Source organism: Mobula birostris, chromosome 9, assembly GCF_030028105.1.
Source record: "Mobula birostris isolate sMobBir1 chromosome 9, sMobBir1.hap1, whole genome shotgun sequence".
Classification (NCBI taxonomy): Eukaryota; Metazoa; Chordata; class Chondrichthyes; order Myliobatiformes; family Myliobatidae; genus Mobula; species Mobula birostris.
In genome coordinates this window covers 134,372,834-134,393,818 of record NC_092378.1, presented here as the reverse complement: position 1 = coordinate 134,393,818, position 20,985 = coordinate 134,372,834, and the positions used below count along the sequence as shown (strand labels likewise).

General features: G+C 39.3%; 1 protein-coding gene across 7 annotated transcripts in view; it reads right to left on the bottom strand.

Moving 5' to 3' along the window:
* mapk8ip3 (mitogen-activated protein kinase 8 interacting protein 3) overlaps positions 1 to 20,985 on the bottom strand; it is a 198,219-nt gene that overhangs the window by 121,653 nt on the left and 55,581 nt on the right. For 6 of the 7 annotated variants that reach the window (XM_072268888.1, XM_072268891.1, XM_072268889.1 and 3 more), the window contains exons 5-8: positions 7,058 to 7,202; positions 4,928 to 5,162; positions 3,881 to 3,986; positions 2,185 to 2,303 (exon numbers count right to left, since the gene is read on the bottom strand). In XM_072268888.1, the coding sequence (XP_072124989.1) occupies positions 2,185 to 2,303; positions 3,881 to 3,986; positions 4,928 to 5,162; positions 7,058 to 7,202 (605 nt within the window). The remainder of the gene's footprint in view (positions 1 to 2,184; positions 2,304 to 3,880; positions 3,987 to 4,927; positions 5,163 to 7,057; positions 7,203 to 20,985) is intronic. The other variant, XM_072268892.1, reaches the window with a different exon arrangement.

Sequence of the window (20,985 nt, the reverse complement as noted above, 5' to 3'; positions counted from 1 at the left end):
TTAGAAAGGATGTACTGATGTTGGAGAGAGTTCACAGAAGATTTACGAGGATGATTCCTGGAATGCAGGGGCTAACATATGAGGAGCGTTTGTTGGCTCTTGGACTGTATTCATTAGAGTATAGAAGAATGAGAGGGGATCTCATAGAAACATTTTGAATGTTGAAAGGGTTGGACAGAGTAGATGTGGAAAGGCTGTTTCCCTTGGTGGGCGAGTCCAGGACAAGAGGCCACAATCTTAGAATTAGAGGGTACCCATTTAAAACAGATGAGGAGAAATTTTTTTAGCCAGAGGGTCGTGGATCTATGGAATTCATTGCCACATACAGCTGTGGAGGCCCAATCATTGATGGTGTTTAAGGAGGAGATTGATAGGTATCTAATTAGTCAGGGTATCAAGGGATATGGGGAAAAAGCCAGAAATTGGAACTAGATGGGAGAATAGTTTCGCTCATGGAGGAGTGGCGGAGCAGACTTGATGGGCCAAATGGCCTACTTCTGCCCCTTTGTCTTGTGACCTTGTGAAAACCAGCACATAATCTGAATGTGCCTTTCAATTTAAAGTTCCATTCACTTAGCATAAAGACCATTGGTATTCAATCTGAAATCCAAATAAAGTTTTGTTATTTTGTTCAAGTGTGCCAATATAATAAATTATTTTGAAATTGTCAATTTGAATTATACTGAAAAGGTGAAGTCCAGAATGGCTGCAAGTATTGCCAAAGAAATCCTTCCAGTTGCCCCAAAACCACTGCATGTTAACCTTGATCAAATAATTCACTTTTCATAACTGAAGCATGTCACTGGATTTGATGGGGCAAGAGTGAGCTTGGGGGGGGGGGCGCAAGGAGTGATTATTAAAGAAACAAATCAACCAATTTTCTTCATTTTTTTTCCAATTTTCCAATCAATGCTCAAAAGAATGAACATTTTGAAAGCCATCCTCATGATGTTTAATTGTCCATGCAAACATTGATGGAAACCTTGAGGAAGCCCAAAGCTTCCACATGTTCAGTCAAAATGCTCTCTATAAATGTATTAACCAGGTACCAAACACAGAAGAACTGCACTAAATCAAAAAAAAAATCACAATTTTCCAATTTGCTTCAAAACTGCAATGAATTAAGAAGCATTCTTTAATATTGGAGTAATCTGAATAAAATACTGTAATGCCCCAATGGAAAATTCTGTTGCCCCAGATTGAGAATTCTCTGTCCAGTAGGCCACAAAACACATTCTGTTGTTTCTTGTATTCATCAATTGTTGGATGTTATTAACACAAGTTTGGGAATAATTTAGCATGCTCCTTATCACAATGTAAAGCGTGCAGTGACTACTGCAGCTCTAAATAAATACACAATAAATATAAAATCCATTGATATATATATATTAATTTACAGCATTCTACATTGTACATTCACATCATACACATTAAAAACTGAACAGTTTTCCTCGTTGATAACAGAGAATCACTAAAGAACACCACGTATGGTTTTAACTGAAACCTGGAAACGTTAGACGATTATTGCACTGTGTACTCTCCAAATTTATAAATGTCAAAGACAATATAAACATTCTACAACATACATAATCTATTGGCTTAATACAATTTCCAGTGCTCTTTAAAAAATTCCTTGTGTCCTGATCAATGACTGCAAAAATAAGAAGATTCAGTGACTGAAAAATCTCAAAACAGAACAATTGATTCAATATTTATGACACACATGTGACTCTGAATACAATTATGTAATGCTGCAAGTTAGAGACTGGAGAAAAGGTAATTCCTCAGAATGAAGACAAGAAAGTTGTGAGTACCGATAGATCAAATTATCCCTATGGACTTTGCGTTACCTAGCAACAGGTGTCAGGGCCTTTGCCTTCTTGCAATCTGAAACCTTGACTAAAAATTATTGAACATCATGAAGGAAACATAATCAAAAAAACATTTCCTCCCAGATACAAAATATTTGAAATTATTCCATTTTACTGATCTTTAAAAATCAAACACTTTCATGTATAATACGAAAAACGCAACACAACAAAGAATCGGTTATTTATGAAAGATGTTTCAAATCTTCAGGATATTGATTTAAAGTCACTGGAAATTTCTATTGAAATCTATTTTTTGTTTGTTAATCAGAAGTTATAAATCCAAGTGTACAAAATTAGCATGCGCTTGACTTACCAAGCAGATCTGCCCCCTCGTCCACATCTCCGATGACCTCTGACCCCGCAGTAGAAAGTTCATGGTACAACGAATCTGTGTTTATCCCAAATGCCTTATTTACAATTCCCTGTGTGGGGCTGAATCATTCAATTTACAACCATCAGATTAGAAAATTGATGAACCTTCCACACCAGGCAGATAATTATCTAACAGCCCTGAACAGAGCAACCCACTGTTCCATACTAGACGGTCCTCCTGTTATCACTAACCCACACAATGCCTTTGCAAACAAGATTTACTCATATTCGGGTATAAACTGCTATCGTCACCTCCAAATTTCACAAGAAAAGTAATGATAAGCAGAGGCATAGATGGTCACCGCCTTCTCCCACACCCCCAAATCGTGTTTCTTCCCCCAGCTGTTACATTAAATGGAATCTACGTGCAGAAAACTAAAGTGACAATAATAAATATAAAGCAGACCTGTATATAAACTCACCAAGAGTAACAAGGTAACATACTTCTTTCTTTAAGATTGTGAGTGAAAACCTATGTCAACTAATGTGACATTATCCCCCGGGATCAATAAAGTATGACAATGACTATGACTATTAGGGTCAACCATCAAATCTAAAGACTCCATTCTTGAGGATACATATAATTTCTAACCACAGATAGCACCAAACATAACATCGGTTAATGGGCTTTCAAGTTATGCTGTAAGCTTTGTGGTATTCCCTTAGAGTAAAATGGAAATAACAAAAAAGGATGCACCATTTTAGACCATAAGACATAGGAATAGAATTAGGTCATTCAGCCCATCAAGTCTGATCCACCATTCAATCATGGCTGATTTATTATTCCTCCCAACCCCATTCTCCTGCCTTCTTCCCATGACCTTTCATCAAGGAAATGCTATGTTAAACTTTAGGGAGCAGCAAGATGACAGTCATATCATCCCCTGCCATTATTGCTACAAGTTATCCAGAAATGGTTGAATACTCCAGCTCTGGTGACAATCCTTACTCAAGGTTTGATGGGAAGCATTTTCAATAATGAAACTGCTACTGTTAATGGGTGATGTAAATACATCAGTATTTTGTTGTCATATACCCCAATCTATTTGTTATGGTTAACACATTATATACAGGATCAGAAAGCACTGTGACTGCTATTATAATTTGAAAGGAGACAATGGTATAAAAGTTGATAGGCATACTGACTGAGCCACTGGCAACGTTGCTCAATTATGTGATCTGGACTACAGTCCACTGTACACAGATAGCATTATTCATCCAAGGTTTCCTTGGAATCAAAAGGCAGCAAACGTGCAGTCTGACCCTTATACTTTGAACAAATAAGTTTCAGTGGGAAAGGAAGCAGTGATCCAAGAAGCACCAACAACTTCTTTTAAATGTCCTGCAATTCCGTTTCTCTGCTAATCGAGACCAGGGATTTAAGTTGCAGGGCAAAAGTATTCTCCACATTACCACTGGCACACTGGCCTTGTTCTATCCTTTAGAAGAGCCACATAGATCCTGAAACGCACAATTGCATCAAAGGTAGACTCAAAGTGTCTCCACCTTCTTTTCCTGACTACAGCACCCTTAGAAAAATGCAGTTTCCATCGGGTGAGTGTAAAGAAACCACCCCTTCTGAGAATCTTCTTTCTCAGTCTGCACTTTCTGTTAATGTGCTCGATCTGAAAAACTACCTGTTGCCTCCACGTCCTTCAAAGCGTGGATCTTGACACATATCAAGCTCTGGGGTTGAATCGATTATCTCCTGAACGTCAGACCATTCGTCACTACTTCCCATGCCTGAAAATAATTTCAAAGACACAATTAGCTTCACCACAATGACGTCCTGCTAAGCCATTGACCATTATTGCTCTGTGTAAAAATTCCTGAGGTGTTGACATGGAATATCAGAGTATAAAAAGTTACTTACTTATATGACAGGAAAAGTGCATCAGGACGGTATAATGAAAGAAGCAGCATAGTACACAGTGAGTTGTTTTGCAGAGAGTTAAAAGATGAAATTTACTGATAAATGACACTTAGTTTGACATTCCTGATGCTAGGTATTCAAAGCATGTTTTTAATTAGGGTTATTTCCTTTGTTGAGAGTCCTTCACAAACACATTGGGGATGTCTCAGTGCAAAAGAAATATTGTTCACTGTTTCTGAATCAGAATTTCACCTCATTGCAAATTCATTCATTAATAACGTGCTTTGCTTCTACATTTAAAACTCATTATGAGTGTATTGTAAATATAGGGATTCTGTACAGTCACAAAAAGGTGCTTGATAATTCTACATCAGATTTAGAGGTATCACCATATCACAATGAATAAAGGATATCAACACATGCTAGATATTGGTATGCTGATCATATCTTTTTTAAAAAAATAGAAAAGGTGTTTATCACCAAGTTTTGTGACCCGGGTTATAAACACCCAAGAGTAGCAATTTAAATCCACCAAAGCACTTTGATGGAGTATAACTGCAGTGTGTAAACGCAGGCAATAAGTTAACAGTAGAGTTCCAACAAATGTCAAAGAGTAATAACCACATGGTAATTTAACACAATAGCATGAGTGAGGCTCGATGGTCCTGTTACCAATCCAGCCCACCCTCCCTGAACTTGCAGTCCTGGCACTACATTTATGTTGCCCGCCGGCAAACGTTCCTGTGCTCAGCAGCGGCAATCCTCAACTCAATGAGCACAGAAAAATCAGGGAACAGGAGCAACCTCTCACCTATGCTGACGTTCCTCATCTCCTGGGTGACCTGGACCTCCATGTTTCTGCTATTACCTTTCGCCCGCTTTCGCTGGTTCTTGACCTTGGTGTCCCCGTTGTAGATTGGATTAGCTACTTCATTAAGTGGAGTGACAGCTGCAGATGGCACAGATGATGTTGGGGTGTTAGATTTAGTTCCTGCAGTACTTGGGGTGGCAGCAGCAGACGATTGCCCAGATTCTGATGTATCATCCTAGCACAAGAGAAGACCGTTATGCTGGTGGGCCTAAAATCACACCGATCATTAAAAAAAAGCAAACTATAACAAATAGATTCAAGAGTTATTAAAACACCTTAACTTGTTTCGGAATGCCAGGAGTCACAGGATACTGAGTATATTAAGAGTAAGAATCAGATAGAAATTGTAACTAGTCAAAAATAATTGGGATCGCAGGTAAAAATATCAATATGATAAAAATTTTGCAATCAAAGATTCTATGAGAGATATGACTAGCTGCATCATAGCCTAGTATGGAAACACCAATGCCCTTGAATGGAAAATTGGAAAAAACCATCAGGCTCTTGAACAAAGGGGATAACTTCACTTGCCCCTTCATTGAAAATGTTCTCACACCAATAGACTCACTTTCAACAACCCTGCACCTCATGTTCTTATTGTTTATTTATTTATATTATTGTTCCTTCTTTTTGCATTTGCACAGTTTGTTGTCTTCTGCAGTCTGCTTGAAAGCCTGTTTGATGGCCGTTCATTGATTCTGTTATAAATACTGTTCTAAAGATTTGCTGAGTATGCCCACAAGAAAATGAATCTCAGGTTTGTACATGGTGACATAAACGTTCCTTGATAATAAAATTTACTTTGAAATTTAGTAATGCCCATTTTACTGACTCCTGCCTTGTATCTGTCCCAATTCTGATTCCGTGAAGTTTCATGGCAGGTTTAGTCCTGAATGTTTTAACTCTGAAGACCACTTGCAGAAACAATGAGAATGAGTTGAGCAGCCACAGAATCACTAAAATGATCTAATATTTCAATTTGTGGAGGTATAGACTACCTGCTGTTTCATTCCTCTGTGAAGTCTCCCTTCCTCAGTTGCGACTAGTAGGTTTCTTCTTATTCAAAAGTACTGCCTGACTTTACCTCAAGGTACATAAAAGACTACAGACCCTCCAAAGCATAGTATTCTTTCCTGGGTTCCTGTCCTCTCAGTACCATACTTTTGAATGAAGCAGAAACTAAAGAACCCATGTGAACTCCATAGAACCTGTGCTATCTATGTTCTGGCAGGTAAACTAGATTCAAAAGTAGTAGTGGTCTTGGTTTAACATTAATTGGTTGCCAGAAATGTCATATTATTTGAATATGTCCTTTTTGTGCTTACAAGACAAATAATTACAGACCATTTCCCTAAATAAACCAGTAATAAAGAAGAAAGACCTGTTTTTAGATTTGCCAACATTTGCAAAACAATATTAAATTGTGATTTTTAAAAAGGGGCCAATAAACCCCAGGAAAAGATTAACCTTAACATCGGCTCTCATGGCTTCCTTTGCCCGTCAAGTCTCTCATAATGTTATATCAAAATTGGTTTCAAACATCTGTTGTGGATAGTTTAATTGAAATTCAGATACATTACAAGCATACAGTTTACTCTCCATATTAGAAAGCTGGGACTAAATTTGATTGAGGCATCAACAGGGGAAAAAAATATGCTGTGTTGTAAAATACTAAGAATGGACCCCCAAGGTTCAAAAGTAGTGAGAATAAGAAAAGATGTGGTTTTTTTTTTACTATTATATCAGCAATGAAGTGGCACCAGGGAGAGATGACTGACAAGAAGAACATAGAAACTCCACTAAAGTAAGAGAACCAAGGTACAATAAGATGGCATTTCAGGGATCACTTGTATCTGGACACAGAAGGTTGATTCTTTCCAAAGACTCCATAAAGTGCAGAATGTAAAAGACGTACAAAGCCCAGGGCATCACATTCTACAAAAGAGTACAAAAAGCCAAGAAGCAGCTTTTCGCAAGCTGGTGGACAGTGCCACATTCCAGCTTCACAGATTTTGACAGAAAATGAAGGTCCCGATGGCTCATTTTTCCCTGCATCCAGGTCTCACTCACCTTCAGGCTACATTTTGATGGAGGATGGCTCAAGTCACTGAGATGCCAGTTATCAGAGCCAGGAGTAACACGACCAACTTGCTGTCCACGCAGATTCCCATCCAACACTGGGAAGAGGCCCAAAGTATTTGGCCGTTCCTTCCTACTAAAAAAGGAAAACAAAATACAGTTGAATAATCCTACAAACCAAAAGATGAACGTGGACTTCACAAATATTACAGTTTTTATTGTGCAGATTTTTGTAATTTTTATAATTGTGCAGATTTGCTGATGGTAGAAATGAAAACCTTTTTAACACAGAGATTAGCAGAAGGCCACACAGTATAGAACTCATCCAACATACCAAAAAACAAATGATGTTTTATCTTCAAGTTCTGGAATAATACACCATTATAAGGAACATTCATGATTAAAGTGGCAAGTTAAATGTCAGCTATTCCTCAGCTGGTTGCACTTCCAACTTGGACAAATCCTGCTCCAATGACTGGGCACAATAATCTAAACCAGGGGTTCCCAACCCTTTCTATGCTATGGACCAATACCATTAAGCAAGGGGTCCACGGACCCCAGGTTGGGAACCTGTGATCTAGACAGATATTCCAGCACAAAGCTGAAGAAGTGCAGCAACATGCGAGTGTCATCTTTAGATTAAACAGGGGCTTTGTTAGTTGTAAAAGTACTTGCCACCATTCCAAAGAGCAGCAGATATCCTTACTGTCCTCAAAAGATATATATCCCTCAAAAGATTGCCAAATTATTAGACAACTGCTGCTACGGGAAGTTGCTTTTTGCAGATTGGCTAACAGGTTTCCAACATTACAAGTGACACATTTCTGAAATATTTAACTAAAAAATCCAAATTTGTGAACTATATTTTAAAAGTGCTTTAAGGACATTCTGCATTTGTAAATGGAACTGCATCAATGCCAGCTCCTACAGGATTAAGAATTTATAAATTAAATATCACAGCAAATGGTGAACAACTTAAGTTTCAATGGAATTTTGTCCTCAGAGTAACAGCAAGAGAGACAATCCTCTCTCTACTCACAGGCTGGTCTCAACAGTTCAGTGTATTCTAAGGGAAGAACATTCACTCTGGCACTAATCTGAGCAAAGGAATATCAGAAAAGCAGAAAATCTGGGTTGTAACACAGGTTGCTAAGCTGGCCCATCTCTTTATGTCACTGCTCAGGTACTCTGCAGGGAGACGGTTGACTGGGTACTGAGAAAGTGTTTATGCTCTTCCTCTTAGACCCTTGGGCCAGAGGACAATTTGCTTCCACCCGTTTGTGGGTTCTAACCATAATCGCTCAGGTCAATGTCAGACCCTCAGGTGAATCAGATGGTGCTTATCCACAGAGCTGAACAATTGGGGAGGCTGTGTGATCCTTTGCCATTTACAATAGGCTAGTGGATTCCCAAAGAAAAGACTCCATGTCATCCATTTCAAACCAAGTCCTCCTCTCTCTTTTTTTTTAAGCAGTTGTGAGCAGGGGTCCAACACAGGGTGCAGGTGTTGTTACACTTTAGTTTTGAGAACAGCCTCCTGCCCAGCTGATAAACGTCAAAGCTTGGAGGAGTGTCAGTTTCAGGAGTCTGACATCAGACATATAAACGACTTGCCTTGCCCATCTGAACTTTAGAGTACAACTAACGCTGGAAATGTTGGCCTGAAAGATACTGACGATGATTCACTTATCCTGTAGAATGTCCTCGGCTTGTGAAGGATTTTGCAAAATCCTTCACAAGCCAAAAACAGCACTCATGTTACTTCTCAAATCAAATCAAGCTCTCTAACTGCTTCCACTGAAGAAATACCTCTTTTGCAACTTATCTCCGTGGTCACCCTGCTTTTACTCCATCAGAAACTACCCCTCTCCCTTGCTTCAGGTTGATAAACTTCCTTTGTCTCCTTCTGAAGGGTCTTCTACCTGAAACATTATCTCCGCTTTTCTTCCCACAGTATTCCCAGCATTTTCAGGTGCTTCTCTATTGCTTTGAGGCGCCTTCTGAGTACACAGGGGTACAGTGATCACTGCAGCTTTGCAGAAAACAAACTTAATGCCAGGTTGAAGATGGTCTTCAAAGACATGACAAACAAGGTTGTGAATTTGTGATAGGATATCCCTCTATCAAGTTTTTAGAGTTTAAAAGGAATAACATTTCTTCGGTGCTTTTAGAACCTTGGTTAATGAATTACTTTTTAAGTATAGGCTTTACTGAAATACAAAAATACAGCCAATATACTGCTACAAAGAACAATGTGACAGTAAGCAGGTGGTCTATCCCTTCCTGTGGTCAATGCCTGGTCTCCACTTAACATTTCCTCACAAAGGTAACAATGAGTTTGTTAACACAACAAGTGGAGTTAGGAATGTCCCACCTTCCTCATCATGGCATAGTATACCCATTCTCCTACAAGATGTGCCATTATGCTGAACATTAATCTATGTTACATGAAATTAAATACAATTTACAGCGATGAATCAGGTTATTCTGTCTAATTTCTCCAATACTTTGCTTCTCAAGACCATTTCCCCGTTCCACCCAACATCCCATCAAAAATTCCTTCAATTTTTTTTCACCATGCATTTACCCAACTTCTCCATTTGGACATCTATGCTCTTTGCCTCAACTCCACATTCCAACTACTGTTGAGGTAGTTTCTGGTCCTTAATTCTAGTTTGGCTTGCTCCAAATATCATCATCATGTGCCAAGTCATATGATGTGGATGACCATGGTCTTCCATCTGTCTTTAACCTGAGAAGTTCTCATAAGATATTCAAAACTTTTGCCTGTCCATCCTTTGATGCAACTCAATGTCAAGTGCTGTTGACCATGACTCTTTCTTCCATCAGTTTTTCCCCGTCACTGCAAAATGCTCGAGCTTCTTTTTCCTCAGTACACATCCCAGAAATTCCAGCTACGATTTCCTGATCGATATCAGCTCTTCTTATTCTGCTTTTCACAACACTTCCTCACTTGTTACTGTCTTTTCACGATATTTTCATTACTCTTCTCAAAAAACATTTCTGCAGCTTCGAGTCTTCCCTCATATTGCTTTGATATTGTCCAACATTCACTTCCATACGTTAGTGTACAATGAATGTAGCATCACAACTGTTGTGTTTCGTATCCATAGAAATTATGTTATTCCTTACTATCTTACTCAAACGCTCAAACGTGCATTTAACAATCCCAATCCTCCTTCTAATTTTAACATCAGCCCTACCGTCAGATGTTAACATGGTCCCCAAGTAACTACACTTTCAAGTTTGTTTAATTGTTTTGTTGCTCACTTTCAGTTTGTATTTCTGCATTTCTTTTTTCTTTGTGACAACCATACATTGTCTTCTTGCCGTTGACGGTCAATCTCCTCTTAGCACTTCCTAATACTCTATGTTAAACTTCGCACTCTTTCTTTCTTTATCTCATGTTTCTTAGAGCTTCTCTTTAGAAGTAGCTATCAGCACTATGTTGTCTACATATCGTAGGTTATTCAAACTGTATAAACCAATTATCATGCCTGGAATTCTGCTAATTTCTCTTAGAATCTTCTTGCTATAAAGGTTGAAAAGGTTGGTGACGAGAATACAAGCCTGTCTGTCTCCCCCCCTAATCTGGACAAAAATCACTTGTCTCATTTTCAACTCTCCTTCCTGCTCTTTGCTCCCAATACAAATTTCTGATGATTCTGATATCTTTCCTATCAATGTCCAAATGCTGAAAGATTTTTTCTAATGTAAGCTCTGTATGCCTCACCTTGTCAAATGCTTTGGCATAATTGATGAAACAGGTATACCTCTATATACCTCAAATATACCTCTTCATAATCTGAAAATCGTCTTTCAAGTAAACACTCCACTTCTTATTTTTGGAAAAAGTAGTTCTAGCTGGTTAGGTATAATCTCACAGTTTTGTCATTATTTGAGTGAACCACCTTTGCACCTTCTCCAATTACCTAGATCCTAAATTTCCTATTTGCAACACAGTACAGATTTGAGCCTACTGCACATTGTCGGAGCAGTGCTGCCAGGATAATCAAGGACACGACCCACCCAGCCAACACACTTTTCATCTCTCTTCCCTCCGGGAGAAGGCTCAGGAGCTTGAAGACTCGTACGGCCAGTTATGGGAACAGCTTCTTTCCAACTGTGATAAGACTGCTGAATGGATTCTGACCCAGATCTGGGCCGTACCCTCCAAATATCTGGACCTGCATCTCAGTTTTTTTGCATTACCTTACTTTCCATTTTTCTATTTTCTATTTATGATTTATAATTTAAGTTTTTAATATTTACTATTGATTTGTAATCCAGGGAGCAGGAAGCGCAGAATCAAATATCGCTGTGATGATTGTACCTTCTAGTATCAATTGTTTGGTGACAATAAAGTATAAAGTTAACATCTGTATTTGTGACTCGTTGCTTTTTCTACATTTCCTTATCATTTGAGGCAATCGAGGCCTACAGTGAGGCACCAAAACATTATGCATCTTCTCTTCCACAGCCTTCCTGATATGTCACAAAGCTGGGTTCAGCTGCTTCAAGAAAAAAAAACAATCACTAAAATATATTCACTTCAAGGACAAACTGAATAGCAGACTAGTTTTACATCCCTCAACAGGTTATTAATGGTAGCAACCTGTTCATTAAAAAAAATACTTTATACTAAAAAGAATTGGATTAGGAAAAAATTGAAGAAAATGTTCAGTGGTACCGCACAGCAAAACACTACAGAAGCTCTAAAAAACTAAAGAAACATTGAATATTATCATGCGTATGTTCAGAAATTGAACTGCACAAATCAAGCAGTGCTTACACAGCCTTTAAATCGTAGTTTCCTGGTTATAGCTGATAACCTGGGGATCTGTAACGTAATTAACAGACTGAAATGTTTCATCAGAGCACTAGGATTTGGCATTTGCACTTTCCTCAGCAAAACTGGATCCCACAGCCATGATTATGTGGTTCCTCTTCACCTAGGTGCCAAGTTACATTCTAACTTGCTCTCACATCAGTCACAGCATCTGCCTGACAGAGACAACAATTTAATAGAGATCAGGCTTTTTCCTGTCGATATCTGCAACCCATTCAGCCCAGGTGCTCAGATATGGATTGATGACTTCAGAACAAAGTAACTCTGCTATTAGACTCAAGTCTTTCATATCAGCCCCACAGTTTTCACCTGCCAAGGGAACACAAGTACAGAATTACATCACATTCACACAGCATAAAATCAGCTATTAGCCTCATCAGGCCCATGCTGGTAACTATGCTCCATGTGTTTGCAAGGTCCAAGTTCCAACCACTCAGCATTTAAAAAATTCTCCCAGTTCCCTGCTGTGGCTGGCTTGTATTTCCAAACCAAATTCCACCCAACCTATCCGGGTTTTTATCCAAAGGAGCATCAGTCATTGCCACCACAGCAGTCTCCTGATCTTCTCCCCCCAGGACCTACAAGACCCCCACCCCAATCCCAGATGTTGCACTTTGCTTCGAGAGTTCTAGTCTGAGAATGACAATGTACACCAGACAATCCAGGAATGCCTCAAATTATAATTTCAACAACACTTTAGTGCAATTTTTATCATGCAGATTAATTTCAAGACCTCTTAGCATTTCCATAGATATTGTTTTCCCCAGAGGGCAGAGCTTAGTCAAGATGGCGCTAAACGGCGACTCCTTTGTTTGCATCTTCAGAAGCAGCTCTATTTTCATCTTTAATACCTCTATTTTTCCCTTTCAGGATGCTTTTGAAGACCCCAACTTGGAGTTACATGCTGACTTCGGTTCTTTGCAGAAATGGGACCTGCTCTCGCGGTGTCACGGCTGGCCATTATCCCACAGGCCAAGGGCACAGCCTAAGAGTTTGGCTCGCCTTTGGAAGCCTAGGACCTCGGAGCTCCGGAGACGGGCGGATCGAAGGTCGGTGTCCCGGACCGGTATGTCATGGGAGCTGGAAGATCTTTGGCTGTGTGCCCAGAGACCTAAGATCTTTGGGCACAGAGCTCAGAAAAAGCAACGCAACAGATTTTTAACATAGTAAACCAGTGAGTTGTTTGTTATGTCTCCCCTCTCACTGTGAAACAGAGACATCTCTTTCTCCCTTATTAAGGAGAGAGAGACCCTGTGGTTAGTCGAATTCCGGGTGAATGAGTAGCCTTTGGAGTACTGCAAGTCTGTGTCTTTTCTGGTGCTTGCTGCACACTTGGGTGCTCGGTGGCGGGTGCCAATGCTTTTCTTGCCAGTGGAGAGAGGAGGGAAGGAGGGAGGGATCGTTGCTTGCTGCCGCTTACACGCAGGAGGGTGGGGAGCTGGGAGGGGACTTTGAGGTTCTAACATCTTACTGTCATTCATTCTTTGGGGCACTCCCCTGTTTTCATCGATAGTTGTGAAGAAAAAAGCATTTCAGAATGTATATTGTATACCTTTCTCTGACGTTAAATGTACCTTTAAACCTTTGATATAAAAAATAAATAAAATTAGTAGTGCAAAAGAGAGAGAAAATATACTGAGAAAGTGTTCACGGGCTTATTGTCCATTCAGAAATCTGATGGCAGAGGGGAAAAAGCTATTCCTGAAATGTTGAACGTGTGTCTTCAGGCTCCTGTACCTCCTCCTTGATGATAACAATAAGACGAGGGCACATCCTGGGTGATGGGGGTTCTCAATACATGCCACCTTTTTGAAGCATCACCTTGTGAAGGTGTCCTGGATGCTGGGGAGGCTGGTGCCCATGTTGGAGCTGGGAGAGTTTACAACTTTTTATGATCCTGTGCAGTAACCCCTCCATACTAGATGGTGATGCAACCAGTTAGAATGCTCTCCACAGTACATCCGTAGACCTCTGCGAACATCTTTGGTGATGTGCCAAATTTAATTAGCCAGTACTTACAAGGACACCCGGACTGCACCCATGGTCAGTACCGGAACAAGTTCCTGAAGCCAAGACGAAACAGTGCTAACCATTGCACCACTGTGCAGTTCTTGACTTCAAATTGGTTTAACTTTCTGCATATTTTCTAAAATCCATTTCACATTGTATTGTTCATTCGGCAGAGTTCTCTCCCGAATGTTTATGAATTTGTCTTTCTGGTGCAATCTAGATTAGACCACAAGACTTAAGAGCAGAATCAGGCCATTTGGGCCATTGACTACGCTCTGTCATTTAACCATGGATGATTTATTTTCCCTTTCAACTCCATTCTCCTGCCTTTTCTTCGCAATCTTTAAAGCCCTGACTAATCAAGAACCTATTAACCTGCACTTTAAATATACCCAATGACTTGGCCTCCACAGCCATCTGTGGCAGTGAATTCCAGATTCAACATTCTCCAACTAAAGATGTTCCTCGTCACCTCTGATCTAAAGGGACATCCTTCTATTCTGAGGCTGTGCCCTCTGGTCCTAGACTCTTTCACTATTAGGAAACATCCTCTCCACATCCATGCTGTCTGTACTTCTTAATTCCTGAATAATTACTAGAATGGGTTTCACCAATGAAACCCATCAGTATCTTATGATTTATGTACAGAAAAGATGATTTTCTACTCATAAATTTTCCATATAAAATGCAGATTGTCTATGTCTTGGTAACAGAGCTGAGCTTTCGATAGTTTTTCAACAGCACACTTTCTAAGACACAGATGCTTTTGAAAAACAGAACCAAACATCTCCAGAAAGGCTTGGCCTAAAAGATGAGCATGCTTTCGGGATTCCAAGGCTTTGCGGCCCTGGGGACCAGCCAATTCTATGCTGGTGCTGCCAATCAAACCATTGACAGAGAAAACAGAACATCAGGAACAGCGGATCAGCTGTGTGGTGTTCTGTATTCGTGTTCGTTCTTTTTTTTCCTCTCTCTCACTCACTCACTGGTGAGGACAGCTTGTTGTCAATTCTGGAGTCTGAGAACTGGGAACGAGCTTTGTGGCAGACTTTAATACCATAATCAGTGAGTTGTTTATCTTTGTTAGTCTCTCCTCTTGCTGTGAAAGGGGAACACCTCTCTGTCCCTTTATTAGGGAGAGAAAGAGCCTGTGGTATGTTGAAATGTCCGGTGAATAATTAAGTTTTTTTTTGCACTGCTGATCATAGTCTTTCGTGGAAGCTTTGCTATCGCTTGCTTGGTGGATAGAGGGCACTGATGCTTTTTTTTTGCTGAAGCGGGAGAGGGGCAGGGTCATTGCTTTGTTGCTGCTTCTGTATGGGAGGGGGGAGTAGGGGGCTTTGAGGTTGTAACGTTTTACTGTCAGTCATTCTTTGGGGCACTTCTGTTATTGTGGATGTCTGTGAAGAACAAGAATTTCGGGTTGTATATTATATACATTCTAATATTAAATGAAACTATTGAACTATTAAGAATCCAAATTTTGATCATATTTGTAAATGAATAGATAAGACATTTCGGGCTGAGACCCTTCATCCTTGGTGAAAACGGTCTCGGCCCAAAATGTCGACTGTGTGTCATTTCCACAGATGCTGCCCAACCTGCTGAGTTCTTCCAGCATTTTGTGTGTATTGCTCTGGATTTCCAGCATCTGTGATTATTTTTTGTCAGTTCAGCCTCATGGTACTAGAGTTTGACATTCCAATACCTAGTATAATCCTCTCATGATTTCACCACCCTATTGTTTACCATTGAGAGAGCCAGGCCTCATGTACATTGGTCTTTGGAGTGGGGTCTTCTTACAGACCAGCATTAAGGCAGAAATCTTCCTCAGGCCTAGCAGATTGCTCCTCTGTCTACCTTCACAAAAAATATTTAAAGAAACGGTCATAAATTTTGTTTATGGCCTCTAGCAGCTACCTCAAGAATCATTGTTTCAGACACAAAATAGAGCAACACTCCCCTCATCTGCTCCTCTGAACTGTAGCGGAGTCCCTGCTGCCTGGCCTGGTGAGTTCCTCCAGCATTTTGTGTGTGATCCTTTTACTTCATCTCTTCAAGAACTGACTAAATCCATTCACAAGAACAACTGCATACAAATCCATGATGATTTTGTACCACACAGTCTATTCTTAATCATATGCGAACACCAATATCATTAGAATAGACATTGCTACATTGAGTGAAATGCATATCATTAATTTATTGAGAAAGAAATAGGCCAAGTTATTGGAAAATGGGTGAAAGATGACTAGATGAGGTATAAATACCAGCACCAAGCAGCTAATGACCCATTTCTGTACTGTAAATTCTAATTACTATCTTTTGTATCCTTTTAATTAATATAATAGGCTTTTTAATTCACCTAGAGAACAATTACAAGTATTCAGAATGCAGAGGCTCAGAGACACATATCATAATAGTACATAACAATAGCTTATGGTTGTAGTCAGTTATGCCTTTCACAGTTTTCAGCTGTGCACAAGAGATATTAAAACTGTCCCATCAAATGCACATGGACCAGAGAACACACAGACTCCTTGGGAAGCTGTAATGCTTGTTCATGAGGATGATTAACACCTCCCATTGTGTTACTCAAGTACTGAGTTGTGCATATACAAAGCCCAATATGAAACACTTATTCAGTTCCCTAATTTATTCATCATGTATGAGATTATATTAATTGGCAATAATACAGTACTATTATTTCTTCGCTTAGCTAACTCCATTGCAGTAGATCTGATGTGAAATCTTTATTGACTATTCCCTTTGCATTCTCTGATCATCCTGTCATTATATCCCTGGCTACAATTTATCCAATTATTCAGACATCATGCTTTCAGGCAGAAAACTTATTTGCCTTATTTGTTTCTAACTGCTTTACGCAACATTCAAACCATTTTTGATTTAACTCAATAATACCAGAAGTAAAATAAAACTCACCCTTTGATCTGACTATACATCTGAAAGTTCGTTATTAATCCATTGTGAGTTTAAACAAAAACTCAGATTCTTCACTCAATTTATAAGCATTTCTCAGAAGGAGAGAAGCTTTAAAATAGTTATATCAACTGTACATTTCTTTTCATTCAAATCTATTAAAATCGAAGAGGAAAATCTAAGCTATTATATTTTATCTGCATACTTGCATCTTTGTCAGGCAGCTTGGATAAACCATATTCAATGTTCATTCACTAAATAAAACTTCAAATGATTAATCATAACAATTCAACAAAAGTGTCAAGCCGGAAGAAATCTTAATGTTCCCAGCTCCAGAAGGAAGAAGGATGAAGCGTTAAAACAGATGGGTTGATATGACTAAACAGCATTTACCTTTTTCTCCATGGTTGGCGATGACTGTGGTAACACAGAAAACAGCCACAACAGCAGCAACAGCATAGCACAGAGAGCAGGACGAGAAGAACACAATTAATTCACACAGTTCAAAGGTCACAAACCAGCACAACACACAGCCAGCTGGCTACCAGCAAGAAAAGCCCCAACGTCACAGACAAAGAAAAAGCAAGCATTGCATAAACAATATTCTACTGCACAATGAGAGCATGAGTGTAGATATGCCAAGTCACAGATATCAGCTTTGATTTGGCCGGGCAAATGCTAAAACTTTAACTCTTCCTATTGACTGTTTTAAAAGTTAATCAACAAACGCAGCACAGGGATATCAAAATGCCTTCTTTCGTATTCATTAATTCAGGACATATTCAGCCAATTTTAGTTAGTAGAAGTGTTAATGTCATATGATCAACCTTCAATGTGTAAATTTTATATCCTTTTGGTTTACTGCTACGGGACACAGTAGAAATGTACTTAATCTTCTGCTTCTCTATTAACCAGTAGTGACATCGGTGGAATTGTCCAAAACAGTAAAACAAAAACAATAAAAATGTCAGTTATGAAGGATTTTCTGTAATTACTTGGCATATCTACTGGAAGTCAGCACAAATTCAACAACACCCTAAATGCTGCTCTTTTGTCTGCACCTACTGGACTCAAGATATCAACACTGAATTTCTGCTAAGTAATTAGACATATCAGCCATTTCACATCATGGCAAAGGGTGAGACCTTTGAAACTCTCCCAAAAGAGGACATTTTGTACGCTAATTTTACATTTCAATAGATTACAGGGAACTAAAGGATCAAGAAAGGAATGATAGAATTACTGCGGACTATCCCAAAGATTATCACACACAAACTTGGCACTAACATTACATTAATGTCGAGCCCAATAATTTCAAGACAATAGTAATTATCCGGAATTTTTCAGTAACAACATCACACAAGCAGATGTTGTGGGGTTTCAGTAGAAAGCAAAAGCCCCCCAACATTAAGCTGCAGATAGCTTTAGTTGGGGTGTGGAAAAAGTTCACAAAATTCCCTAGGAAACCATTTTAAAACTTGTCCTTTCTTGTTAAATATCAGTTAATATAGCTCTACACAATAGCAGTCACTCCATTTCCTAATATAATTCACCCCCATAAAGCAGTTTAGGGATGTTTTAATCTAGAAGGTTTTAAGACAAGTTAATAAATCAACATACCCTTCAGCTAAATCTTCAGCAGTACCTGACACTCAGAGATAAACACTTCTGTGGGCTTAATCAACTTCACCTCATTTGGATGTTAAATTCACCTCAGCGTATCAGTCATTGGCCCAATGAGTGTCATCAGCTGCATCACAGTGAAGTTTACTCATGCAGATAAATCAAACTAACATACTCTTTGCTTTCAATTAAATCTGAAAGACATTTTGCTATTGAAATATATTTGCAATTCAGACCTGTGTAAGATAAAAAAATTTCTAAAAGAGAGCCTGTGGGGACAGACAGCTGCATATTCTTGCAATTGAATCATATTGATACTCTAGGGACAAAATAGTATAGATATTAGGACCTTCAATGATTGATGTTGGCTCCAGGACTTCACATGACCAGCTTATGCATGCTGAACTACCGCATTCAATCCTAAAATTTGTCTTTCTCAGAAAGTACCTACTACTGTGCGAAATGCTTTATATCAATTTTAGGATGATTCCTTGGCGTATTCACTTAATTGTTTAAAACTTGAATATTACTTAAACTGACATCTTAGAATTTTAGAATGCCTCCAGTTAATGTGATCAAAATAATGCATACATCGGAGTTTAATTAAATGCTTTGGTCAATCAAATGGAAAATAAATTTGTACTCTCTCCTCCAGACCACAAGAAATGTGTTACATTGTCAGATTACTTTCAAATCATACCTTCTATTCTTAAACACATTAAATACTATTCCTACCATTGTGCCTTCCTGTTTATTTGCATGTGCATGCATGTTTGCTAGATCTTCGGAAATATATTCCATGCTCTAGGAAAACTAGTTATAACTTTTAATTTTCTGCTGTGAAAAAGACTCATTCCTTTGTAGAGGGCAATGAAGAAACTGTTGGGAAACAATTCCTTTCATGTGAACGAAAGGCCCCACTTATTAAAGGAGATGTATGAACTTCACAGACAATTAAACTAGGCTACAACAGATGAAGAACTAAGACACCATTTAAAATCAGCTATCTGCATGGAAGCAGGAAGATCAGTTCAGTAAAGACGAGGTGGGAATTGGCATCACTGGGGATGAAGCTCAGTCCGGCAGTGAAGCCTAACCATACCAGTAAAGGAACATTCAGTGTCAGCTCAGAAAACAGACTGGGCAACCAAGCAGTTCAATGAAGAAATAGCACTGATTCACAGAGACTAGCAAGTTCTAGCATTTGCTTTCTGCCTTATATTGAGTAAAAATAAAGGGTGTAGTGTGACAACTAAATTATCTCCGACTCTGGGGTACAACAGAGTCAGAAGGTTGAGTGTCAAGCCCCACTCCAGCAACTTAAGACACAAAATCCAGGCTGAAGATATGGTGCAATCATGAGGAAATCAGAAAGGAGCTGACGTCTTTCAAACACGGAGATGTTGAGTTGAGGCCTCTATCTGCTTTCTGGGAGATGTTGCACAAGACTCAATGGTACAATTTGAGGATGAGCCTTAAGCTCTAGGATTGAATCTTTAACCACCTCTTCCTTGTTTTCTTTCTTTAAGAGAACTCTGTAAGCCTCTCATTTCTGCCCCAATGTTTCCTTTTGTGACCAAGTTCCAAACTGAGATTTTTTCTTCAAAAGGAAACAGTTGATAGGCCTCACTTAAATTCAGGGCCTCCCTGTATTACAGATGACCTGACACACAGAAATCTAACGATGCATTTTAAACCATTCTCAAGATAGTAATTACTTATTTATAGATACAGTACAGAACAGGCCCTTCCGACCCAACATGCCGCACCGCCCAGCGGCCCATCTATTTAGTCCTAGCCTAATCACAGGACAATTTACGATGTCCAATTAACATACTAAGCAGTACGTGTTTGAATTAGGCCATAAGACCATAAGACAAAGGAGCAGAAGTAGGCCAATCAGCCCATGGAGTCTGCTCCGCCATTTTATCATGAGCTGATCCATTCTCCTATTTAGTCCCACTCCCTCGCCTTCTCACCATAACCTTTGATGCCCTGGCTACTCAGATACTTATCAATCTCTGCCTTAAATACACCCAATGATTTGGCCTCCACTGCTGCCCGTGGCAACAAATTCCATAGATTCACCACCCTATGACTAAAAAAGTTTCTTCGCATTTCTGTTCTGAATGGGTGCCCTTCAATCCTTAAGTCATGCCCTCTCGTACTAGACTCCCCCATCACGGGAAACAACTTTGCCACGTCCACTCTGTCCATTCCTTTCAACATTAAATTGTGGGAGAAAACCAGAGCACTGGGGGGACACCCACACGCTCATGGAAAGAATGTGCAAATTTTCTTATGGAGAATGCCAGAATTGAACTCCGACGCCCCAAGCTGTAATACATTTATGCTAACCACTGCACTACCATGGTGCGCTTTTTAATAATAATAATAAAATGCTTTGTGGCATTCATTAATGACTGTATACTGTACATTTTCCATGAGTTTAATTGTGGGTGAACACTCATTAAAA